The 27154-nt window shown below is 30.2% G+C and overlaps 3 protein-coding genes across 3 annotated transcripts; 2 read left to right on the plus strand and 1 right to left on the minus strand.

Moving 5' to 3' along the window:
- The first annotated feature begins 8469 nt into the window (after positions 1-8469).
- LOC109810430 (protein trichome birefringence-like 39) lies at positions 8470-11949 on the plus strand. Its single transcript, XM_020373899.3, has 5 exons — positions 8470-8839; positions 8943-9114; positions 10774-10949; positions 11047-11205; positions 11430-11949. Exons 1-5 carry the CDS (start codon positions 8550-8552, stop codon positions 11716-11718), a joined length of 1086 nt encoding a protein of 361 aa, XP_020229488.1. The 5' UTR covers positions 8470-8549; the 3' UTR covers positions 11719-11949.
- Positions 11950-12943: 994 nt separating this feature from the next.
- Positions 12944-15039, plus strand: LOC109810369 (uncharacterized). Its single transcript, XM_020373812.3, has 2 exons — positions 12944-14213; positions 14339-15039. The coding sequence occupies exons 1-2, from the start codon at positions 13053-13055 to the stop codon at positions 14807-14809; spliced, it is 1632 nt and encodes a 543-aa protein (XP_020229401.1). The 5' UTR covers positions 12944-13052; the 3' UTR covers positions 14810-15039.
- Positions 15040-15446: 407 nt separating this feature from the next.
- LOC109810439 (adenylate-forming reductase 06235) lies at positions 15447-17203 on the minus strand. The gene is made up of 2 exons (XM_029273782.2): positions 16405-17203; positions 15447-16320 (listed from the first exon to the last, which is right to left on the minus strand). Exons 1-2 carry the CDS (start codon positions 17201-17203, stop codon positions 15557-15559), a joined length of 1563 nt encoding a protein of 520 aa, XP_029129615.1. The 3' UTR covers positions 15447-15556.
- Positions 17204-27154: the final 9951 nt, after the last annotated feature.

Consider the following 27154-nt stretch of genomic DNA (forward strand, 5'->3'; position numbering starts at 1 on the left):
TGCAAAATTTTGTAAAGCAAAGCATGAGTGGTAAGTTGAGAAAACTTTGTAACTAAGGAAGCTATATATAGTGGATTCAAATTTAATTAAACAATAATTTATTAAACTGAGTGGAACTAAAACATGAAAAAAAAATGTGATTGAAAATAGAAAATATTAAAGTGGTCATCTAAATTACATAGCAGAAATTAATTATAAATAAAATCGATAAATCTTTTACATTAATAATAATAAATTTTAATTTAAATATACTAATATTATAAAGATTTATTACACTATTATTCATTGTTATGCACAGTAAGATGGTTAATTTTAATTTGTAACAATTAGTTAAAATTATTCATATACCCAGCATAATTTAATTTTTAATTAAGTCACAACATAAAAATATTTTATACAAGAATTACATATATAGAAATTAAACTATATTATGAAAGTTTTTGTGTTATGATTCTTTTACAAAATTGTCATCTCTTAATTTGAATAGACAGATACAAAATTGAAAAAATAAATATAACTAAGTGGTTTGACAGAAATAAAAAGGTGAATTTTATAAATATGCTATCTGAAAATAAATAGTTCCTACTAATCAATGATCATTTTGTAAAAATGACAAATTCCACCTTCTCCAAAAAACTATTTACAAAATAAATAATTATAAATTCTCTGACTTCATCATGTGTTAAGAATCTGCACTCTAAAAGAAGGGGTGTTGTTGATGCATAAGTTAAAAAGAAAAAGTGTGATTACTCCTTACACAAGAGAAGAAGAGTACTAAGTTCCCATGTGTTAATTCCACGCAAAGTTTGGAAACTAACCCTTCTTTCACTTTATTTTAACTTTGTGCCACCAAGAGCAAGGGATCATCACATGCTCTCCGGATCTTGTCTCAACTTCTGGTCGGATGCTTCTTTGGAGAATGAAAGAATGGTAGAGAATCAAACAAAATAATTCACAATTCATTTAAGAGGAGATAGATATGAAATAAGTATAAAATTTTTATTTATTTAGTAGAGTGAAATTAGATGAGAAATATAGAAAAATTAGTATTTAAAAATGTATTTTATATAATTAAATTTTCATGTATAAAATATATTATTTAAATAATTATATTTTTGTCTTTTACTAACTAATAATTTAGATAATAGTATATGAATAATCTTGTGTATGTATTTTTTTTGTGAAAAAATTTACACAAATCTATTCTTAAGAGAGTGGAATTAAATTTACATGGATCTCATTACAATTTTCTTACAAATTCATTTAAATCATTTTCTCTAAACACACATTTTTTTAATTCCATGATAATCACTATCTTTCTTCTCTATTCCCTACTAAGTCACTTCTCCTAAACACATCATTAGGATTGGAGACAAGACGAGAACAAACTATATTGGATTGAATTAAAAATATATTTTAATCCAATCCGATCAAATTTAATTGTATTAAACTTTAATTTGAACTAATTCAATTCAATCATATTTGGTTTAGTTTGAATTATTTATTAAATTTATCTGTAAAATTAAAGAATAAAATCATATTAAAAAACTAATAAAATATATTTTCATGCCTAAATTATTCAATATTTTATACATATTTGTCAATTTTATAAAGTACTACTTAAAACATTAAAATTAAAAAAAAAGTAATAAATATCATTAAAATAAAATTTAAGTCTATCCAACATCACAATCTACAAATATATCATATGTCATCCTCAACATTTCAAACATAACAAAATATCCAAATTAAGTCCCTGTTTGTTTCTGCTGTTCATGAGGAACGAAAGGCAAAGAAAGTGCACGTTTGTTTCTGCTGATTTGTATGGAAAGAAGAGCGAAGAAAAGAGGGAGAACCTGCGTTGCCATTCCTCGCGCTTTTGCGAAGAAAAGAAATGAAAGCTACGTAAGAATTGTGTCATTGTAGGTAAGCTTCATTTTTCTTTATGCATGAGGGAGGGTAGGAATGAAGCATAATCGATTATGCATGCCACATAATCGATTATGGTGACACATTTTCGCTTCCAGGCGAACTGAGAACAGCCCGTTCCAAAACTAGATTTTATGAGCAATATGCGAACTCAGAATGGGTCGTTCCACTTTAGGAACGGGCCGTTTCACACATGACCGTTGTGGGTTAATTTGTAATCCTAGAACGGGCCGTTCTGGATATGAAAATTTTAAATATGTTTTATTTAGTTACAACATTTTTCATTTCTATTATTTTATGTCATATTTAATTATTCTTTACTTAATTGATGACTGAATTGTATTTTCTGTTCCATTTTACAAATATGTTATTACCCACCTACTTTGTAATGTTAAAAATTTCTTAATTTTTTAATTGGTAAAAATTAACTTGTACAATTAACAAATGTATGTTCATTTCATTCTAATTTATGTCAATGATTTATTAATTTTTTTAATTTATTAATTAGTTTTCAAAAATTTATTGTACATTTTTTTTATATTAAGAAAATTCTATTATTTAAATATTGACATCAAAAAGTGAAAATATAAAAAAAAGTAATACATGTTTATAAAATTAAAATAATAACACTTTCATAAACATTAATAAAATAATGTTAGAAAATATAATTATCATAATATATTTTGTTATTATTATTTATTATTATAAATATTATTATTATTATCATTATTATTAATATTATTATTTATTATAATTAGTATCATTATTATTTATTATGATTCTTATTATTTTTCTAATATTTATTATTATTATTGTTATTATTATTTATTCTTTTAATAAATTATACCTATTAAAATAATAATATTATTTATTTGTACTATAAAAATGCTAATAATAAAATTAAAGAAGAATTTTAAATTAATTTTATCATAAGTTCAAAGCAAATATTTAAATTAAATTATTTTTAAATTAAGATTTTATATTTATTTTTTTAGTTAAAATTTTTATATTTATCTTTTAATTATAATAATTATAAACTTTTTTTTAACCTAAGGGCAAAATAGTGATTTTACAAAATCATCAATTAAAATTTTTATCTATCACATCAATCAATTCACTCACAAACTTTCACAAACTTTCTCTACACTTTTCACTCACTTTCCCTTAATCCAAACAACCTCATTTTTCACTCACTTTCCCTTCAAATCCCTCCTTTTCCACTTCCCCTTTTCCATTCTCAAATTCAAAGAAAGCGTAAGTATTATGACCAATGCTATAAGAATTCTAATATAAAATTCATACTTAACTTTCGAATGAAAGACACTGTAACAAGTCCCACATCGGGAAGGTCTCCTTACCAGGGAGGCCTTATAAGGCGGGAGGTTTTATAAGGTGGGAGGTTCTCCAACCTCTTGGGCCGGCTTTTGAGGGATGGTTCCCCTCCTTAGTCTTATGCTCGTTACAATGGTGCTTTCATTGAGAGCCAGCCAAATCGAGAAGGGCTACCCACGGAGGGTTCTGACCACTGGAGGGTTCTGACCGGCAAGGGCCGAGTGAAGTACCGGTGAGTGAAGTACCGTGGAGTGCAGCCATCGAGGACGCTGGCTTTCGAAGGGGGTGGTAATGTAACAAGTCCCACATCGGGAAGGTCTCCTTACCAGGGAGGCCTTATAAGGCGGGAGGTTCTCCAACCTCTTGGGCCGGCTTTTGAGGGATGGTTCCCCTCCTTAGTCTTATGCTCGTTACAGACACTCACAGTGAAAAGTAAAAAAACTTAAATTTCAGTTTTGTCCTTTGAAACCGAATGAATGAGCAGGTTTCAAAAATAAAATTTAATGAATCATTTATCACTTCTTTATCTTTTACTAATGTCCCTTATTTGATAACCAAAAATAAAAAGTAAAGTAATTGGATGGATCAATTTGGCTTGGTTCCTTAAAATCAAAATTCAAAATCCGAAACAAACTAATTGAAATTCCCAGAAATTTTAACACATGTTCTATGATATGAGAGTATATCTCATACTCCCAAAATAGCTAGTCAAATTCATAATGAAAATTTTTAATTTCTAAGATATTATTTATACATGATAAAAAATATTAAATTACACTAATATAATTTTTATTAATTATTATATTGTGAATAACTTTATATTTTATCGATTCACTAAGTTATAATTTTATATTATGTTGAATGTGTATGTGAAGTTTAGGGTTTTTTCTGTACAATATCTTTTATTATTAGTTAAATTTGATAAAAAAAAAATTGTACCAAAAATTTGAAAAAAGTCAGTTTTATAAATTTATTAAACGATAGAAGCGTGCTAAAGATGATATATAAACTAAGTGTCGTGAGTAATGTTCAACGTAAACAGACATAAAATTTATAATTAATTTGCATGATAAAGTAATTTGGTGTGTATGGGGGGTGGGGGGTTTATATTTTCTATTAATCAGTAAAAGGTACCAAATCTGATTATTATATGAGCAAAAAATTCAAAGATTATTTGACCATGATTTTCGGCTTGATATACCCAAATCTACACGGTTTTCAAATTACAATGAGTAGCCCAAGTTATATATTTTTTAATGATAGAAAACAAAAATTAAAATTAAAATTATCAATTTTTATAAATTATTAAGATTGGCATAATGATAGAGGAGGAGAGTGGGTATATACAAACTCTTATATTTAAACTTTATCATAATTATAGTAATTTTAACATCTAAAAATAAACAAATTTTAATTAATGATTTTAAATTTAAGTTTTAAATATATGATTTCATTAAAGCTTAAAAAAAAGAGTTTTATCCCCTCTTGATAATTTTATTTGGATCTATTATCTCGTGGAAAACTCATGTCTCAAAATAAAATTAAAAAAACAAAACCATGGACATGATTCTTGACATGCTTTATATTGTATGGTAGATTAATTTGAATGGCTAACTGAGTACTAAATAATAAGTTAAAATTGACCTACAAACCAACTCCAATATAAAATTATTTGAATGATGAATTTAAACATTTAAAATAAAATTTTCAGATCAGCTAGCCAAAGCAGCCTCCACCAAGTGGATCATATATAGCTTTTTTCTTTGCCTTTTGGTTTTGTTGGCCTTATACTCATTTCTTAATGAATAAGATAATGAGAGAGGGAAGTTTATTCGAAGCACTCCATCATTGGATCATTTCCACACATTATCTTCTACATGTCATCAGTAACTAAGTACTACAACAACTATATATTATATATATATTTCTAAACATGACCTCATCACTCATAAAAAAATATAACACATTACTAATTGGCAGGAATTGTGATATTAGAATATCATATATATAACCAATTCCAATCACAATTTTCCCTTTTAGACCCATCTTAGCCAAGGAATTTCATGTACGAATTATATATACATAAATTTGTATAATGTGTCATTGCAAAAAAAAAAGAAAGTAAAATTAACAACCTATTAAAAATTACTGTAGATATTAAATTTATCATATATAATAATATATAATGGAATCACATACTCACAATATTTTTATTTAGGTTTAAATATATTTTTAGTCTTTAAAATTTAAAATAATTTTATTTTTAGTCTCTTAAATTTAAAATTATTATTTTTAGTTCTTGTAATTTTAAAAAAATTTATTTTAGTCTTTCAGTTTAGCAATAACATATATGAAAGTGACAAATTAAGATAGTTATGCAATATCAATTGAATTTAATGCGATATTATCAATAAATAAATTTTATGCAATAATATTTGATAAATTTTTTAATGTAATTTGAATATAAAGACTAAAATAAGATATTTTGAAATTATAAGGACTAAAAATAATAATTTTGAATTTGAGGGACTAAAAATAAATTTACCCTAAATTTGAGGGACTAAAAACATATTTAAACTTATTTATTTATTTATTTATAAAAATACAATAACAAAATTTCAACTAAAATTTTATGTATATTATTATACTAAACCGATTATAGTGGTTGAAATTCACTTTATATATAAGTGAGTTCTAATTATATAAGTATAAAAAAAAAATTGTATGTGTTATAAAATTGCTTAAACACTAATATTTAATGATTTTGTATTTTGAAAATATAGCACATTGTGATTGACAACTCACAGTTTGACTCGAGAACTTCTTTTCTACTACACAACACTATTTCTACATTATTTGGACGTTTTTTGGATTCATTCACTCTATTTGGACTAGGGATGTCATAAGAAAAAACAATACGAAAACAATAGAAAAGTGAAAATAGAATAAAACGAAAATGAAAAAATGTATTATATATTTAGACAGACCAAAATTAGAAAGAAAGTAAAAAAAAAAAAAAAGGTATTTTCTTTGCTTATTTAATTGAGTGAAAATGAGAGAAACAGAGTAAATTATACAAATATAATTTTATAATAATAAATTTAATGTAAAAATTAATTTTTACTATAGTATTTTTTCAATAAAAAGTTATACTACATGTATAAGAATTGTGTTATATTCTCTGGCGCAAATATTGCTGTTTTCTATTGACCAATGGAATGCCCTACGAAACTTCTGTCTATTAGTCAAAATCTCTGTCTCTTGTCAATTACTAAAATATTTGAACCGAATCTGGGGGCACGTTTTAGTTTATTTTAATAATTTATGTAATGAAACTTGATCAAATAAATACAAAACATTTATCCATCTATCTATATTTTTCAATTTTTTTTCACCTTTTATCTATCGACTTTTTATTATTGTTCTTTTCCAAACATGCCAACGAGAGGGATATTTTTATTTTATTTTTAAATTCGACAACATAATTCTGATAAAAAAAATGAGGCAAATTATTCAGTTTGTTTATGTTTATTATTAGTTCATTCATGAAAAATATTAGGCACTGTTATCAATGTATGGACATCATCAAATACTCTTTTACTGTCAACACAGCTGGGAACCACAGCTATAATATTAGAGTAGCTTGTACGTAATTTTTATTTTTATTTTTTTAATTTTTTATGGACACAAGCCAATGGCACCCAAAAAGGAATAATCACAATATAAACAATAATTGACAATCATAATTCAATATTGTGCAACTGCCTTCGTGAGTATTATGAATTTGATGATTCTTTGTTGTAGCAGAAGCCACTTAACCACTGGGCACCAACATATATTTTATTCCGATTCTTCCTTCTTTTTCTTTCATATTTTTCTTTTGTTAATTTTATGTTTACTGATTTTTTTTTTTTTATGTCTATTCAATGTGCTCATATTTAACAAAAAAAAATGTTATATAGGCAGCAATAAAAGAGAGAAGATCAAGAAACAGAAACTAGTCACACAGTCACATTGTATAGTGTTAGCTCACATTTGTGATTCAATTTAAGATATGCTTAACAACGTAACTTTGCCAAGCATATGCTCAACATCACACCTTTGGTAGGGGACCTATATCTTTGCATGAGATGCATGCATGCTGTTCTCATTCGTGTCATAGATTTGTAGATATAAGAAATTATTTTTGTAATATAAAAAGTGTATATGAAACTTTATGCATATTTATGAGAGAAACATGAAGACAACGGAGACAAGTGTAAAATAAGGTGAATAATGGAATGAAAAGAAATATATACAAAACAATATTATAAAATGTGTTGAACAAATGTATTGTACGATTAATAGTTATATCTTTAAATGCCACCTAATCAATTTATGCCAAAAAAAAATTAGAAAAACACATGCAGGCACATGAAAGAGAAGAATTTGCTTTTCTGGTCAACCCTGATATGCTCTGTTTCTATGATCTGAACTCCAAATCCAAATTGATAACTTTACACATTGAGATCATTTAATAAAACTGAATCACACGCATTGGCCTGATTGTGAAGGGTCTAGGTAGTACACAAGGTTTCAAATTCTGAACTTCTAACTTTTTTGTTACTATTATATATATAAAAAAATCATTAAATAGCACCATAGCAGCGGTAACAGAGTTGCTTGAAGGAGCATAATTGAGGATGATGTTGCACATAAAGGAATACTATGTAACCAAAAAGAATTCAAGCACAACAAAATTGTAGTCGCAATGTTATTAAAGCCTCAGAAACTACATTAAATATTGTAGTCATAAGTCAATAGTTGGGTTCAATAATTCAAAATAACACAGCTTCGATTCTCCTAATTAGTTTAAGAAAAAAAAAGAGTGGTCCTTAAATTGATCTTCTCAAAAGTAGAAGAAACGAAAATAATTATCCTAGAAAACTAGTATTGACGAGCCAGTTTCAATTCTGTCTTTCTGGGAGAAGATGTGACCATTATTTTTCACTCAAAAGAAAGAAAAAAAAAATAATCACAAATTTTGAATACAAGGACGAGGATTAGATCCAGCCCCACCACATGCCACTGTTTAAAGAATCCATCCAAAATCGCACTGTTTCCGCCAGCAGAATTAAATAAAGAAATAACACGTATACACATTAAGAAAAAGGTGCCATGTTTTCACATTCTTCACTCTCTCTCACTCTCTGTCATAAACCAACACATAAACATTATATAAGGCTTTGTCTCAGACAACTTTTTGTGCACTCCTCGTCCTTTTCCTTCCTTCAACAAAACACAGGAAGATGGGTTTCTTGTTACCAACCCTCTTCCTTTTTGTGTTCTCCCTCCAAACAAAGGCTGAGGAATTTGACTCCTTCTTCAATGCAAACATTTCCAGTTTCAGCAGTGGCAGAAAACTGGCAGGAAGATGCAATTTTTTCCGTGGGAAATGGGTGTATGACCCTTCATACCCTCTCTATGACCCCTCTACATGTCCCTTCATAGATCCACAATTCAACTGCCAAAAGTACGGTCGCCCTGACAAACAGTACCAGAAATATAGGTGGCAACCCTTCTCTTGTCCTTTACCAAGGTACCAACAAGAACTATCAACCTTCACTTTCGCTTCTTCTTTGCTTCAATGTTCAATCCTTTTCATGCTTTCTGTGGTGGCTAAACGTTGCTTCTCACAACAGGTTCAATGCGTTTGATTTCCTGGCCAAGTATAGGAACAAGAAAATCATGTTTGTTGGTGACTCCTTGAGCTTAAACCAGTTCAACTCACTCGCTTGTATGATCCACTCTTGGGTGCCAAAAACTAGAACCTCTTTTATAAAGCAAGATGCTCTCTCCAAAATCACATTCCAGGTTGGTTTCTTTTAATTCAAACAAAACTTAATATTGTTGTTCTGTCATCATAATTAAAGTTTCATCTTAATAATACATATAATACAAGATTTGAATAATTGTGTTACATGGTACTGAAATAAAATTTTAATTCTGATAGAAGATGAACCTATTGTATCTAATATTTATTTCTTTTGCGTTGAATTGAGGTGGTGGGAGTGATGATTGGTTGTTTTGTACTGTGTTGTGACCATACAAGTGGTGTCGTTTTCTGTCTCTCAAAGTTGAAAACCGTTAAATATTTGCCTTGTTTGAAGTTTTGAATCGGAATTAATTCAGCTACTGACGAGTCCAATTGATTTGGTGTAAGATTAAAACTTGGTTTTTGTGGGTATATTTTTGTGTGTTGCTGTGAAGCACCGAAATAAAGTGTGCGACGTGATTGGTGGGGGCTTCTCCTTTTGCAGGGGACACCCTTGATTGTTAATAGAAGGATAATAAATGTTTGCCTTAATTGCAATAATTACACTTTACTCCAACTGTTACTCTTTCTACCCAATTTGAACGTGCGCATAAATTTCCTTAGCTACATCGAAACAGAGAAAATATTTAAAATGAAATATATGTAATTTTTTTTTTCATTTCTTTGGTAGTTAAAAAGTGATTTTTAATAAATTTTTCTGTATCCGCTTTGTTTATTGATTATTTGCCTAGAAACCCTCAAAACCTTTTTTTGAGTGTGTGTTCCACCAAATTGTCAAACGTTCTTGCTTTATATAGAAACTGTATTAAAGAAATGTCTTAGTTAGCAATGATGAATGTTGGACATATGGTTTTCCTTCCAAATCTTTGCTATGTGCCTAGTAACATCAAGTCATCAATCGCGGCTTAGAATTCCGCAGCAACCAACAGCCATCATTAGTAATAACTAAATCATGAACACTGTTACTCAGCTAACTTATTTTTCTTTGCATAATCCGTTTCCGCAATTGTAATGATTGGAAATTTGATATCTGCCTCATCTTTTCTTTCTCACAATCAAGAAAATCCTATTGATTATTACATGCTTTACTGTGCTTGTCCACCATATATAAAGCCTCAATCATGCTATTTACACAATATTACGGGTATAATTATACATAATTGCATATGGGTTCATGGTGCTCAATAGAAAAGATGAAAAATTGAAGTGGGCCATATATATTTTATATCCATGCACATGTACAACTACAGAAAATTGTGACAGCTACAGTAGTTCTAGGTTTGTAGATATATCTTCTGGAAATATCAATATAATTTGTAATTTAGTCCTTAATCACTTTCAAAATGGACCACTTGACACCTGTGGCTTCATTCAAACGCTGTCCTCTACTTGCAGGACTACTTTTTCTTTATAAATTCGGTAAGCTACAAAAGTGTAAAAAAAAAAGGGCAACTTCTTTATGATAAGGAGGGTTTCTCTTTTTCTTCTAGTTAATTTTTATTCCATGGTCCTTATAGTTTTTCAATATTTTGAACCTAGAGGCAAGAAAAGACACCACTTGATAATTTGGTAGGAAGTTTCTTAAGAAGTAAACTTACTTTGGTAGAGGTGCCAAAATAGACAAATGAAAAATTATTCACTTGTATGTATATCCGTATAATTCATATAATTGTAATAATAATAATTTTTTTTATTAGGACTATGGGCTTGAATTATTTCTATACCGCACACCATACTTGGTGGACCTTGATCGTGAGAGCGTTGGAAGGGTTCTGAAGATTGACTCAATAAAGAGTGGTGACGCATGGAGAGGGATGGACGTGCTAGTTTTCAACACGTGGCACTGGTGGACCCACACCGGGAGCTCACAGCCGTAGGATCAACTTTCACATCATTATGTCATAATCAATTTCGTTAATTTAGGGGAGAACAATATTTGATTATTTGTGTTCATTAAAATTCCATTTCAGGTGGGACTACATTCAAGAGGGTAACAGGTTGTACAAAGACATGAACCGTTTCATTGCATTCTACAAAGGCTTGACAACTTGGGCTAGATGGGTTAACATCAACGTCAATCCAGCCCAAACCAAAGTCTTCTTTTTAGGAATTTCACCTGTGCATTATGAGTAAGTTACTTAAGCACCAACATTAACAAGTGTCTATACTATATCATAAGAATAATACCAGTAACACTTCATTATTAGTCGAAAATTATAAATTTTGATGAGTCTCATCACTGAATCAAGAGAGAATGTTACTAAAATTTTCTGTATGATAATTTAAGTAGTACTTTTTATTTATTTATTTATTTATTAATTGTGCATGGTGGTGTATGTGATGTGGTAATTAGGGGGAAAGATTGGAACCAACCAGCGAGATCATGCATGAGTGAGACAGAACCATTTTTTGGTTTGAAGTACCCTGCAGGGACACCAATGGCATGGGTGGTGGTGAACAAGGTTTTGAGTAGGTTAAAGAGGCCAGTGTATTTCCTAGATGTGACTACACTTTCACAGTACAGAAAAGATGCACATCCTGAAGGCTACAGTGGGATCATGGCAACAGATTGCAGTCATTGGTGTCTTCCAGGATTGCCTGATACTTGGAACGTGCTTCTGCATGCTGCACTTTTTGGCTGAAGGAAGCAGTGACTTGCCAACTTTGTTTAATAGAGGAAAACCAATTGTTTTCTAATGTAGGAAATATTTAATTTGCCATTTTAATTTGCTTCTTGGAATTGGACAATAAAAGGGTTTGATTCTCCAAATTGTAAATTTATTATTGTTTTGGCATAAACGTGCCTTTGATGTACCAAATACGCCCCCCCTTTGGAATATTGAAAAGCATTTGCTCTGAAGTTTCCTTTGGAATGACTTGCTGCTGGATTGTTGTGAATCAAGTACCTTGTGAAATTCCTCTTTTCTGAAGCTTAATAATGCAAAAGCTAACAGAGAATCTGATCTCACTTTGCTAACTAAACCAATGTAAAGCATCATCAGTTCGGATTAAATTACAAGAGAGCGAAAGAGTCTTCCAAATTTAGATAAATTTAGCTGTCCTTTCTTTCAGGAAAACTTTTCTTTTTTTCCAACCTTCCTATTTCAACAATTTAATAAAAAGAAAGTTTCTACTTTCTACAAAATAAGAAGAGAAAGAACTTTCCTTTATTGTCACGTTTTTACTATCAACGTGAACCCCATAATCAATGAGACCAAAATAAAACAAATGATGATAATTTCAGTAGAAAAAGAAAAATGGCCCCTACCCTACCAGAGTTATATTTACATCTAAAAGAGCCTGCAATTAACAAGGGAATTTAGCTCAATTAAGTGAATGCCTTCAATTCCTACTGATAAAAAAAAATCCAATTTTATCTGATTAGACTGTGTAATTGCAGAAATGAAACCCAAGTACAAATATTTCAACTTGGTTTTGTCCAATCTATTGATGGGCCTATAAGTTTCAGTCCGATCCACAAATAAAACCCAAGTACCTAAACAAACACCAACATGCCCCCAACAAGAGGTATGGCCAAGATCTAGAAGAAAAGCTTTGTTTTACATGTACTATGAGGGAGTGGATATTCTGATCACGTGTCAACCAATGATTAGAAGCACATTGCAGCCACGTGTCTTGCACTAACTCATACGGGGTGAGCCACATGGACCCTCCACCACCTTCTATATCCAATGATTCCAATCTAAATCTGCTTCCTCTGTTCTCTTGGGATGAGTCACATTAATTTAGTCCTAGGAATATCACACGTTGCAATTCCCACTAGTCCTTTTACCACATGTCCTCCATGCAAACACATCCACCACCAACGACCTCACCAACCGCCAATCCCCTTCTCCTTTTAAATCACATACACATCCCATGCACACCCCACAACATCAGAATACTCCATCATCTTCCTCACTAAACATTGTTATTGTTCTTTCAAGCAACAAACACAAGTCCACAACGCAACAACATGGCGTCTGAACAATTGGTTCGCAGAGAAAACACCACCACCACGGACGACAAAGTCCGGGTTCCCAAGATGGCCACCCGCTTTGAAAACCTTACCGGTGGGAATGACACTCCACAGGGTAGCATGGAAGCGTTACAAGGTGGAGAGCTTAACAAAGAGCATGAAGGGAAATCCATTGGTGATGTTGGTGGACGTGGGAAAGCGAGGGAGAGCCATGAACTGGGTTCACACTTCGAATCCCTCGCTGACAAAGTGACGGGTGAAGATCACAAAGAGAGGGTAAGTGACCATGCATCGAATGTAGCTGGAAACAAAGAGGGTGAAGGAATCGCGAGAGAAAGACCTGCTCGTAATGTTGGAAAGTTCGACATGGAAAAGGAAGGTGGAGAAAGAGAGAAAGAACTGCAGAGACAAACGAGAGTGGTGAAAGGAAGAATGGAGAAAGAAAGAGGAAGAGAAAATGAAGGGAAAATAGTGGTAGAAAAAGGAAGAGTTGGTGCTGAAAATGAAGGTGCAGGTGGAACCGCTGTTATAACAAGCACATTGGAAAAAGGTGGTGATACTGAGAAACCAAGAGAAGAGAACGAAGGTATTGATGAAGCTGATCAGAAGAGTGCGAAGGAGACACTGAAAAACAACACATCATCACAAACTGAACCAAATGCGAAGGACGTGACCTTGGAAAAAGGTCAACAAGGCTACATTGCTGCGGCCAAAGACAGCATCACGAGTGCGGTGGAAAAAGCTGCGCCGGTGGCGCAGAAGGCGAAAGGGTACACGCTTCAAGCGGCGGAGAAGGCCAAGTGTGCGGGATGCACGACGGCGAGTTACGTGGGGGAGAAAGCGGTGGAGGGTGGGAAGACAGCGGCGGAGTATGCCGGAAAGGTTGCAGTGGATTTGAAGGACAAGGCCGTGGTGGCGGGGTGGGCCGCGGCCCATTTCTCGACGGAGAAGACGGTGGAGGGGACGAAGGCGGCGGCCCATGTGATGGAGGGAGCGGCGGGATATGCGGGACAGAAGGCCGCCGATCTGGCTTCGAAGTCGGCGGGTGCTGTTAAAGGGTTGGCTGCTTCTGCTGGTGAGACTGCTAAGGATTACACTGCAAGGAAGAAAGAGGAGGCAAAGCGGGAATTGGAGGCCAAGAAAGCATTACAATCTCAGGTTCTTTACAATTTCAAAATTAATGTTTTATCTTTCATATTACTACTTTAAGACATCATAACAATTTTGATGGAATGATATATAACATCAAAAGCAACATACTGAGAATTGACACTTTGATTTAGGAAGCGAAAGGTATTGGCGAAACTGTGAGCGAGCATGCGCAAGAAGCGAAGCCAAGTGGAGGAGCCTCTCAGCAAGAGGGAACAGGAAGCAACGTGTTGAATGCAATAGGCGAAACTGTGAGCAGTGTTGGGGAGAAGGTGAAGAAACCGTTTGAAAACATGATGGGAGGAGGAGAAGGAAAAACGGAAAGTGGAGGGCAAGAGCAGAAAAAGAGTGTCATTGGTGAAACCGCGTCTGAGATTGGACAGAACATTATGAAACCAGCTGAGAGAGTTCAGGAGCATGGTCAAGAGGCAAAGCAAGAGGATGGGGTGTTGAGTGCCATTGGTGAAACCATCGCTGAGATTGCTGAAACAGCTAGAGTCATGGTTGGTGGTGAGGGAGAAAAAGAGTTGAAGCAGAACGTGGGATCAGACACTCGCGTAACTGATGATGCCAAACATGAAGGCTCACAGAGTGCTCGAGTTTAAGTAAACGCTGTCTTTTAAGGTTTATGAGGTTTAAGGTTTGGTTATATGTCATGCTTAGTTTGTCTGAGTTCCATGTTTCGGGTTTGCTCTATGGACAAATAAGAATCTCCTTTTAGATTATGAAGATTTGTAAAAATGTGTGTTTATTTATGGTCGTAAACAATATGTGCTTTTCTAAATTCTACCCATGCAAGTAAATATTTAATATATTTCTGTATTTTATTTACTAATGTGCTACGATAGTATTTAATGGGTTATGTTAACATACCTAATTTCTGCAACAAATTTTACAAGGTACTATCAGTTAAAGATAATTCTATTTGATATAGCCTTATCCATCCACCCCTAATTCTCTTGTTGGTTGTTGTTGATGTACACGAATTCAACAGGACTATATTAATATTAAAATATGGTTGGATAGAAATTAAGGTGAGTATCTCAATCATCTCTGGAGAACCTGTGATCATACGGTGATGGCGTAGCATTAACATGACGTGCAACTAATACTTTATATATATATAAATCATGGTTAGCATTAATGGAAGTTTATCTTATTTTTGTTTATATCAACTGGAAAAGCATGGAGAAAGGGCAAAAAGAAAAGAAGGAAGGAATTCAGAGTAATGTACTGTAGGCTTTCATTTTACAAGTTAATGTCAATAAACAAGAATAATTATTAGTTGATACCCTGTTCAATTCAAACAGAGAAGCAATGAATACTTGCCTTTGAACATATTTTTGAGCCTTTCAAGAGTCCCAAATGGGGCCAAAGGCAGGGATATTAGCCCTCTTGCATGCTCTAAGGACATCTCTACTACCTTCAGGGTTGCTAGTGACAATAACCACTTCAACATTCCACCTAATGGCAGCATTCACACTCATCTCAGCCACATTGGGACGACCACAAATTGCTGTGTCATGCACTATCACTTTCTCTTTTGGATATTTGTTCACCAATTCTCTAATCTCCTTTCCAAAGTTCAATTCAATATCCTTTGCTACCCAAACTAAGCACACGTCAGCCTTACTAGGCTGCAAAAGAAATGACAAGAACACACAAATCCCTGACCCTGTGGCAACCAACAACACCCTTTGGTACAAGTTCACTAGGTAAGGCAAGCCTGCAAAGTGCATGGTCCGAACCCAAAGATGCTTTGGTGGGGTACTAATCAAGGACTTGGTGTAGTCACCAACTGCACCAGCAAGCATCATGTGCTCTTTCTTCCCATCAGATATGATCCCAAAGGCATGCCATTCAGACAAGGGTGAAGGACTAATTCTACCTAGTAATCCTGCTTGAACACCACCTTCAAACTTGATGATTGATGCGTGGTTTGATGGAGCTGATACACTAACTTTCACCTTTCTAACACTTAGCCAAGGAATGATAATGATAATTGTGATGGCTAAAGTGAACCACCACTCTTGCTTCTTGACCACCTTAGACATGGTGAAGTCATAGGTGTGTGAGTTAGGTTCATAGCTTAGGGAGAGAAGAATGAATAGCCAGAGAAGGATGAGAGCCATCCATCCAGCAAAACGGTGTGTTCTCTCAAAAACATTGTGATGAAGGTGGCGGAGAAGAGGGAAAGCTGCAAGGGAAGAGAGTAGAAGGAGTGAGAGGATGGTAAATGCAACTACAATTATCTCTGGGGAGGTTTTGTCTTTGTTTCTCAAAGTAAGAACTGATGAATAAACAAGCCAGGCTATAGAAGAAACACCACAACCACTATGGATTCCTCCAACGCTTTGAAGGAATGAAGTTGTGGCAGTTTTGATTCCAAGAGAAACACAAGGCCTCCCAAGAGTCTTCACAGCCAACCAAAAAATAACTCTCAAAAAAGCCTCACTTCTACATAGTGTTAGAGCTAGAATGTTCCCAATAGAGAACAACGTAGCTCTTTTCTTGGCATAAGGGAAATTCCCTACAGCAGAGAGAGCCAATGCCACTATATTCAAGGCCATGCAAACCACAAAAAGCCCTTTGTAGAATGTGAGCCCTTGATCAATCAGAATTATGGACAGCCTTGACCTCCTTGGTGCATCAGTTTTCTGAAATAGCTTTTGCACCTTGACCCCATTAGCTTTATCTGCTTTTTCTACATCTTGAACTTCAGCTATGAACTCTACCTCAACATCACTAGCATCTATGTCAATGTCACAGAAGTGGCTGCTGGTTCTGCTCCGAGTTGGACTAATTGTTTGAGGCTGAGGAAGAACTTTGAATGAATTCGTTCGAGTCCATGGAAGCCAAAGCCAAGCTCCAATTCGTTCCTGCTTTGTTGGTGATCCAATTGCAAAGGGGTTGCTTTTGTTGGGATTGATTTCAAATGCTACCCCACGACAACTTGAAAACCTGGCTATCTTTATCCCTGTGCTTTCCATTTCTTCCATGGTGAATGGATAATCTATCAGGTTGAATATAGAAATGATAGATAGAAAATCTCATAATATAGTGCAGCTAGAGATGGTGGAATTCCTTATGAAGGTTGCATATTAGCTCCTAGACAAGGAAGGCTTATAATCTTTATATAAAGAGTAATGCTAAATCTGAACACCAAAGTTGGTGTAGTGGTGAGATTGGAATGATATGTAAAAGGTATTAAATTTGAACTCGTTGCCGTTATTGTAGTTTCTAAGAATTTTTTTTTAAAAAAAAAATAAGTGATGCTAAAATCCTCTCAAAACAATTTGGTGAAATTCTCAAAATTATAGAAACTATAAAAAAGAATAAAATTATTTTATAAGGAGGGAATGTATCTATAAGGACATGTAATGGGCAATAGAATCATAAAACATAAAAATCATATAAAATTATAAAACAAAGAAGTGGAAAGTTCATGGAACATATTTGTTGAATAACTATACTATTCTATATATTTTTCATTCGTATATAAAATAAATATATGAAAATTGACAATCATAAATAATGTTCATATATGTTGTCAATAAAATACATGTATCCATCATCATTAAGCACATATATTTGTATATGAAAATTGACAATCATAAATAATGTTCATATATGTTGTCAATAAAATACATGTATCCATCATCATTAAGCACATATATTTGTCTAAAATTAAATACTTAGTTGGATATTACCTACTAAAATAAGCAAACATAATTATAAGTAACCATAATTAATTATAATAGTAAAAGTAAAGGAAAACTTTTACTACTTTAAGAGTATCAATGATTCATGATTGTTTTTTTTTATCGAATTTACAAATCATTAAAGGTGATGATAACATCTTATATGCTCTACTATCAATGGTGGTGGAGATACCAACAAAGAAACTTCGACACTCAAATTAAAGGAAGTCTAGGGTAAGTGTAGCATCAGGAGATGTATTCTTCTTATCTCTAGGTTTGCAGATAATATTATACAATATCTTTATATTCCCACAATTGTGGGAATATTTGATGTGTGGAGATATCATTCACGATATATTGATCTTTAGTGTATTTTGAGATTTTTAGAGATATGATATGAGAGTTATCTTTTGATTGTTAAAGATATAATTGCATAACTCATTTTCCAATTTTGAGTGTGGACAAGCCGCTGAAACTACTCGGTATGCATGACCTCATTATGAACTCAACTCGATTTACTGGAGACAACGTTAATACAAAATAAAATCATTTTACGGATATATATCAATTGTTCATGCTATAATAAAGAGTGTCATGCATAATTAAAAGACTTTCCAAAATAGAAAATGTTATCATGATCCAACCGTAATCTCAAAAAGTCTACCCTATCCTAATTTTTCATAATTTCATACCTAGGTCAATTGTTAACGAAATCATTATGATAATAATTGTTGCTACAACAAAGAATGTGTGTTTGGTTAGGACTCTTAATAGTAATTTATAGTATAGTTATCCTTTGAAATAAGCGTACACCTGATTTTCTTGATTTGATATCAAGACAAGCATTAAAAGAAAAACAACTAAACCGACCATGCTCCTATAATTAGTAGCAGTTTAATTATTTTAACATTTCCTATGCAAATTCATTTGGTTATGTTATAATGTTAATTACTCCTTGTTCAAATTTCAAACATGATCAACTCTTACCTTATACCTGCCGAGATACAAAGTTTATCTTGACAGAATAAAAAATGAAGGCACAAGGACTGCACGTTCGAATGTGGCAGAGAAAAAATCTGAATCCAATAATATATACCAACCAAATCTTTGTGATATTGCTGGTGAAGTGTTATGAACGTTGCATTATTGCTGGCCATCACCATAAATAAAACGCTCGTAGTTTACATTCTATAAACTGACTCATACCGAGTCTAACATTTTTCTAAACAAAACCTGAATATATCTAATTATATAGAAACATTGACATCAGCCTCCACCATCAGTTTGTCAAAAATGACAATAATTGTGCCTCCTTTTCTTTTCTTTTAAATGCGAATTCCTCCTCTTGTACGTGGTATTCTTAATTCTCAAATCATAATTTCTAGTGTTAATAGAATATTAGTCCCAGCACAACTTCGTGAAACATGGGGATGTCACATTGATTAATATTATTGGTAAACATGAAAGAGAATCATCTTAATAATTTTTTTGTCTTTCAAAATAATATATATATATTACGCAAAGGAATCCAAAAAATTTGTCAGTTTGTCTAAATTATAAGTTTGGCCTTATTTAACCTAATTAACTACTTTGCAAGAGAGACAATGTTTTTATCTTTAATTTCTTAAACCATTTTTTAAAAAAATGTCAACAACTTAGGATGTATTTGAAAATCCATTTGCGTTAATGTAAACCAAAATTCATACATTCAAATACATTTTACTTCTTTACTAAGAAGTAGGAATTTTTGTTTTGTTTTTCATTTAATGTGATTTTTTTTGTAAATTTTCAACGATAAATCAAATATGCACTTAGTGGCTAATTTTCCTGTTAGACAAAGAGGGGCATTTCTTGGCTAGAACCGACAGAATCATTTTAGGTTGGAAATGTGTGTTCAAACTGTTTAGTTATGATGTTTCAGATGTTTGAGAGAGAACGAAGGAAGAACCTAGAATATATGGCAGTGCGTTAATTTAGTGATAACATATATGAATTTCAAGGGTTTATACACAATGATAGCAGTGGCACAAGGTTTAGTGAAATTTCATTATCATATCAAGATAGAGAGAGATACAGCTAAGAGACATTAAACTTCGTAATCTCCTTATGATATTGTTGTTGACTTAATTTTATATATTTGTATACGTAACCAGCTCTAAACATTTCATTAAATCTTTGATTAACGTATCTCCTTTTCACCAAACCCATATCATATGTATGCATATATAATCAAGAGGTTTAGTTCAGATAGTTTAGGTGGTAACATGAGTGCATGTTATAAACTTTTTTGATATTCATGTTCTTTCTATATATAAGAGGAAGAAAAAGGATATGTATGTATAAGGAATCTTCTTTTCCAAGTGACGTGAAATGTTGAAGCATTGTGGCATCTTTGCCCGAATAATAACTACTAAATAAAAGAAAAAGAACATGATCAAAGCAATAAAGATAGAATTTGGTTGCATTGTTGGTCATGGAACACCTCACATGGTCAGGTTAGGGGCCCTTTTCATAACCTAGCTGCAGGCCAAAATTTTCATGTCTTCACTTTTCATTTCACCTATTATGAGAATTAGTTAATTTAATTAAAGATATTAAATTTTTCTTAAGTTTACATTTTCAAATTACCCTTAATATCAATGAAACACATTTTTATTTTTCAAATATTTAATTGTTTACTATTGTCTCGCCATTGATATATTTATTATCTTAATTTTTATAAGCTATATAAATGTGAAAAAATAAAGAAAAATTTTCAAAATCTTTTCTATAATACAAAGATTTGTTTTTTGAAAAATTCTCGGACTCTGAGACATTAATGTATCATACCTATTATCTATTGAACATAGATTAAAAAGACTCGTGAATAAGGTTATTTGTGTGAAAAGATAATTAATACAAAATATTTTAGAATTGTTCTCGTAAAATGAACCAAGTCAAACTTCTAATTTGATACTTAATTTTCATATATCTAATTTGTTTATTATAAAATGGATTGGAACGGTGATTCTTATAAATGAAAACTAGTCCACTAGATTTTAATTTTGTTGGCTCTTCTAAATTAAGAAGTACGTATGTATATTTTGGAGAATAAAATGCAATTCTAAGTTGATTAGAAAAATAATTGGATAATGCGATAAAATTATATATATATAAATATTTAATCTCCATTTTTTATTATTCAATTTTGTTCTTTCATATAATTGTATGAAAGATAGTTATTTTTTCTATAAAAAAAAAATATCTGCACAAACTTCTTTCTTTAACTGCATAAATAACCTTTGATCTTTATCATTTCCTTTCACAAATCAGCGTAGCCTGATTTGAATCTCCAAAATAATAATTCCTTTCTTTCCTGATATCAACCATTTCACATTAATTTCTTACATCCATCAAATTATTCTGTTCATAATTCCACTTCACTACCAACCAAGGTGTCTCCTTCGTAATCATTGTAAGTTGTGTAAATTATTTACTCTAGCCTATATATTGTACTGTTGTTTACAACTTTGTATTGTTCATTTTCTCCGAAGTAATATTATTCCTTTTTCATTCAAGCAGTTCCAGAAATGTTTATATCGTACCGGAAATGATTATAGGCTCCTATATTTTATACTCATATATGTAAAAAATTTAACCTGACATTCTCTATAAATGGAAGTGTAGGCAAGAGGAAAAATTAAGAATTCTTTTTCATTATAATACATAAAATGCTTGAGGTCATTTCAAAATACATAAAATATACATAAAATACTTGAGGTGATTTCAAAATACATGATTTATTATAATACTTTTTTGTGATAGTCATTGATTTGGAAAATTAGTCAATGTTTTCCACCCCAAATCATCAATTATTTTGCTTACGTAAATTTGCATGTTGATGTCAGTAGTCATAGCCAAACTAATAAAATAATCAATTGGTTAACTTAATGAGGTAACTCAAGTCTAAAGCACCAAATTAACATCCTAACATGGTTGAAACTGGAAAAATTACCTGCCAAAATCTTTTCTCCATTGTGCTGTACTTGCAACCAACAAGCAGCCCATTCTGTGTATAAATTTTGTAAAAGTAATGACTGTTTGCATAAATTTTGCAATACACAATGGAGTTGGCTAAGATCACTTCGTGTTAAACATTTGGATTTTTTTTTCTTCGTTTGGGAATTTGATATTTTTTTTGGTCTGATATCCTTTTCTTTTATATGTTTTCAGGTGTGTAATTTACTAATTTTCAGGATGGTAGTCATTGCCTTTTCAACTGTTCTCCATATTTTGATTTCAGCTGTCCATATCTCCCTTCCTAGAGTTCACATTTTCGTTTTGGTGTTTTGACAGAGAATTTTACCAAAAATTGTCTAGAAATTTCAAGTGAGTTTTTATTTCATTTATTTGTGTGCATTGTAATAATTTAATTATGCATACTTTCTGTAATGATTTAGTTCTCTTCGCTTCAAATCCTTTTTTTAAAAAATTTCATGTTTATGCCTTTTTTCTTTTTATTTTTGTCTTTCTATTTTTTATGGTGATTGTAGTTGTTTATAGTTTCAATTTAAATTTAGTATTGTTTTCCCTATAATTTTTTACTAACTCCTTTGTTCAAATACTAAAATTATTATTAATTTTATATAGTGAGGCATGGTTATTCTTTTATTATATTTTATGTAGTCATCTTTATTATTTTCAAAAAATTTGTTTACATTATTGTTTTCTATTTCCTACTATGCACGATACATATAAGTATTATACTTAACTGTTCTTATCAACCCTCATTCTTTTTGTTAATTTTTTATTTTTTTTAAGTTTGAATAGTCATACCATCTTCAATTAGAATTTATGTAAAATTTTGTCGTAATAGCAAAAACACAAAATAGAACAAATGAAGACGGTAGAGATAAGGGATCCAAATATCAAATTTTATATGTACAATTTTATGTTATTGTAAATTGTAATCAACACAATAATTATATATCATTTTTCATAACTGACAACTTCTTATTTTTCCTTTTTCTTCACCAAACTATAATCAACAAAACAATCAGCCCTTACATCCTTTTCCTTTTTTAAAATTCCAACGAAACATATTATTTCAGTTGTATTTTACCCCTTAAAATTTAAGTTTACTCAACTTTTTAAAAATACAAATTTAATATGTCTTCATTTATGAATTTCTATTTCTTATTTGAAATCTATTTATTTATTAATATTATAAAAAAAATCATTTTAAAACTTAGTATAATTTAATATGTCCTCATTTATGAATTTCTATTTATTATTTAAAATCTATTTATTTATTTAATATTATAAAAAAATCTTTTTAAAACAATAAAGACATAAAGTTAAAAAATTTGACAATTATTTAAAATTTTACAATATTACAATGCAATTAATATGCATTTCATCAATAAACAATGATTAAATTAATCATATAAATAGTGTAAAATTATTTATATGATTATATGTCAACAAATAAATTCATTCATCTCATGAGTTATTTTAAATTTGAAGATAAAATACATATAGAGGCACAAAGTGCACGGTCCCGCTAGTATATATATAATAAAAATTTAAAATTAATTACATTTTTAACTGTTATTATTATTCACTTTATCTTCTAAAAATACATTTGCCTTGAAAGGAGCCAAATCACCATTTTAATTGTCCATCAAATTTTTCAAATGAACAAAAGAAACAAATGGTCGACCACACGGGTTAATTCGTCTAACTTGTCAGTTTTTTAGCAAGTTAAGTTGTATATTGAATATGTCATTGGATATTAAAAAAAAAAACTTATTATTTTATCAACCTCAACTTGCATTTACACTCTCACTTCTCATCAAATTTACTTTCTTTTTATTTTTACTTAATCTCAAGAAAAATTATTTTTTAACTGGACCGAATAAGATCATATGATGCATGTAGTCAACTTAACGTAATTGAATAAGGCTTTGTTTTAATTATTGTTGTAATTTTTCGCTTAATCAACTTAACTCATAAATTTTCTTAATCAACTTCTATTAATTAAAGAAGAATCTCTATTTTATGTAAAAATATTTTTACAGACTTTTCTTTAACAAGAGAATTTTTAGAGATTTTTTTAATATCTTATCTAATTCAATATTTATTTATCATAATTATTTATGAATTAAATTTTAATATTTTTAAAATAAATTATCAATAAAATTAATATTTATACTGCAATATAAATTATTTTAAATATTTATTTATATAATTTTAAATATAATTTATATATTCAATCATAATATTATTTATATATATAATTTATTATAAATTTTAGTTATATATAATAAATATCTAACATGTGCATTGCATATGCTAAAATACTAGTTATTTTAAAGAAGGGTATGCTAAAAAAATTTAACTCATTTTAAAAAGTGGATGAACCAATGGTGACAAAAAAAATCTATTTATCTATCATCCATTTAATTTATCTTTAAGTATATTTATTTGATCATCCATTACAATAAAAATAAACAATAGAATGAATTCAATTCATTCATTTAATTTTAAGAATAATCAAATATCTATCCATTATTTTTTCAAAATTCATTTACAATATAAAATATTTAATAGATTAAAATTTTATAAGACTATTTTAACATAATTTTTTTATGAATTTTAAAAAATTATATAAAAACTAAATGATTCATAAAGAAATAAAATAAAAATAAAATATTTTTTAAAATATTATTTTTATGGATGGGTATCTAATGGATGGATTAGATATTCATCCATTAAAAAAATGTTAATAAATGAGTTTGATGTTTTTTTTTAAAATGGATCGAGTAAGTTAAATTTTTAAATAAATTTTTAATAAATCTAAATAAATTAATAAATTATTTTTATCTAATTCATTCATTATAATCTGTTTTTAAAAAAATATCTATTCCATCCATTTCTCGATCCTAAACCCAACTTACTCCTTTCTATGACGAATAAGCGGCGAGACTTCAGAACCCTCTCCTATCTCTACAGCAAAAATCGAGACCATTAATATCATTTTATATATCTTATTTAATTATTATGAAATACCTAATCGATGGTTATGATTTAACTGTATATTGATTGCTGAGGATCTATTTTTGTTCAACTCTCTAATAAAACTCTAAGGTGGAATTGGTTGTTTCTATGTTTTTTTTATATTATTTTCCTTGGCTAATAATGTAAGATTTATCGGTGTCAAAAAAAATATATGTAAGATTTATTTTTTAACCATGGAAAAAATATATACAGGAATTATCAGCTATCATATTGATTATTTTACTTTAGTGTGTATATATATATTTGACACCTTTTATATATTTTTTGAAACAACTGAAATATTTCAATTATTAAAAACTAAGCTAAAAATATGATAGGAGAATCATTTTCAAGATAAAATAATTATTTCAGTTTTTTTCTAGATCACATGTATCCTTCATTAAAAATAATCTTGTATTGTGTACCTAGGAGTCAGACACAAATATGTTGAATATGTTATTGATGAATTGTAAATGCAAATTTCTTTTATGCACACCACCAAAGATATATTTGACTCACTCTTAGACAGTAACTATTTTCAACAAACCAAAGTTATCAAATCGATATTCAAATTATGAATTACCAAGCTAATTTTTAACCGTGAATTGTAAATTGTGTTGTATCATAAGATACGAAGACAATAAAAATAACTTTAAATATATCATGTAGATTCAATGTCAGTTTTAAACAAGAAATAAATCATACAACCTAACCATCAGTCTCTTTAAGCAAAATTATTAGTTATATCCGAATTTGTGAAACCTCTATTTTAGAATAATGAAAACTAAACAATGAAATATAATAGAATAATCAAATAGGATAAATCTAGAAAAACTCCTTCCATTTCTTATTTTAACAATATAAATTTATGTAACTTTTCAAATCCTTTCATGAAAATTGGTGAAAGAAAATAAAAAATAATGAATTCGAATAGTGTGATTTGTATCAATGACATATTATAAGATATAAAATTATTTGAGATTCATATATATGATATAAATTGATAGATAACTAAATTGGATCAAATGTAATGAGATATTATAAGATATAAAATCATTCGAGATTTATATATGATATAAAATGATAGATAACTAGATTCAATGATAGGTAGATTCAAATATGAACCGCAATATTCTAATAACTATACACGAGACAATTGTACACCGGCTCAACACATAAATCCTTACTCTTTTAAAAAGAAAAACTCAACAATCTATTAATCTTGTTAGATTTTGATGTTTAATACATAATGTCTAATTTGATAACTACAAACACAACGTTTTTTTGTGGTGCCTACAAATTAATCCTTTGTGTATAGGTAAAAAAGAGAAGAAAAAAAATATAAAGAAATCTTAAAAAAAGATGTTCCCCCGGCGTAAGAATCGTGGAGGAGATGACAGAAGAAAGAAGATTTTTTTCTTATTTTTCAACTTGCTTTCTAAACCTCAATCTTCCAATCACTAAAATATATAGGTTAAAAATTTATTTTGGTCTCTTATAATAATTATTTGTTTCAATTTAATTCCACTTTTATTTTTGGTTTCAATTTGGTCCCAAATAAATTAATTGGTTTCAATTTAGTTCCTAATAAATTAATTAATTTCAATTTGGGATTTCTGTCCAAATTATTTAAACGGAGTTAACTGTTGGTCACGTGGATGCCACGTAGATGCATAGGTGAATGCCATGTGGATGCCACGTGGATACAAATTCTTTTGAAAACACCTGGAATCAGAACGGTCCGTTCTGAAACCAGAACGGTCCGTTCTGAAACCAGAACGGGCCGTTCTGGATGCACTCTTGGTGTGTTAATTTTGCATCTGAAACAGGCCGTTCCAGATGCAAAATTAACACACCAAGAGTACATCAGAACAGGTCGTTCCAAAACTAAGAATAAAATAATCTTTATTAATTTTATTAAAAAATAATAATTTTAAAAAATAATTTTTTATGGTAAAAGTTTTAAAATTACTTATTTTTATAAAATACAATTGTCTTATAAATAGAGTAATAACTTTTTCTTTTTCTCTTTCTGTCTGAAGAAATATTTAAGTGTCACTTTATAATTTTTTGTAACTTATTTAAAATTAGAAGAATAAAATGATAAAAATTAATAGAATAAACATAATAAAATTATTAATTTAATTTCTTTTAGTGTCCTCTAAATTTTTACATTTATTTAAAACAAAAATATTTTATATGTTAATTTGA

Source organism: Cajanus cajan, chromosome 10, assembly GCF_000230855.2.
Source record: "Cajanus cajan strain Asha chromosome 10, NIPB_CcT2T_4, whole genome shotgun sequence".
In the NCBI taxonomy this organism is placed as follows: domain Eukaryota; kingdom Viridiplantae; phylum Streptophyta; class Magnoliopsida; order Fabales; family Fabaceae; genus Cajanus; species Cajanus cajan.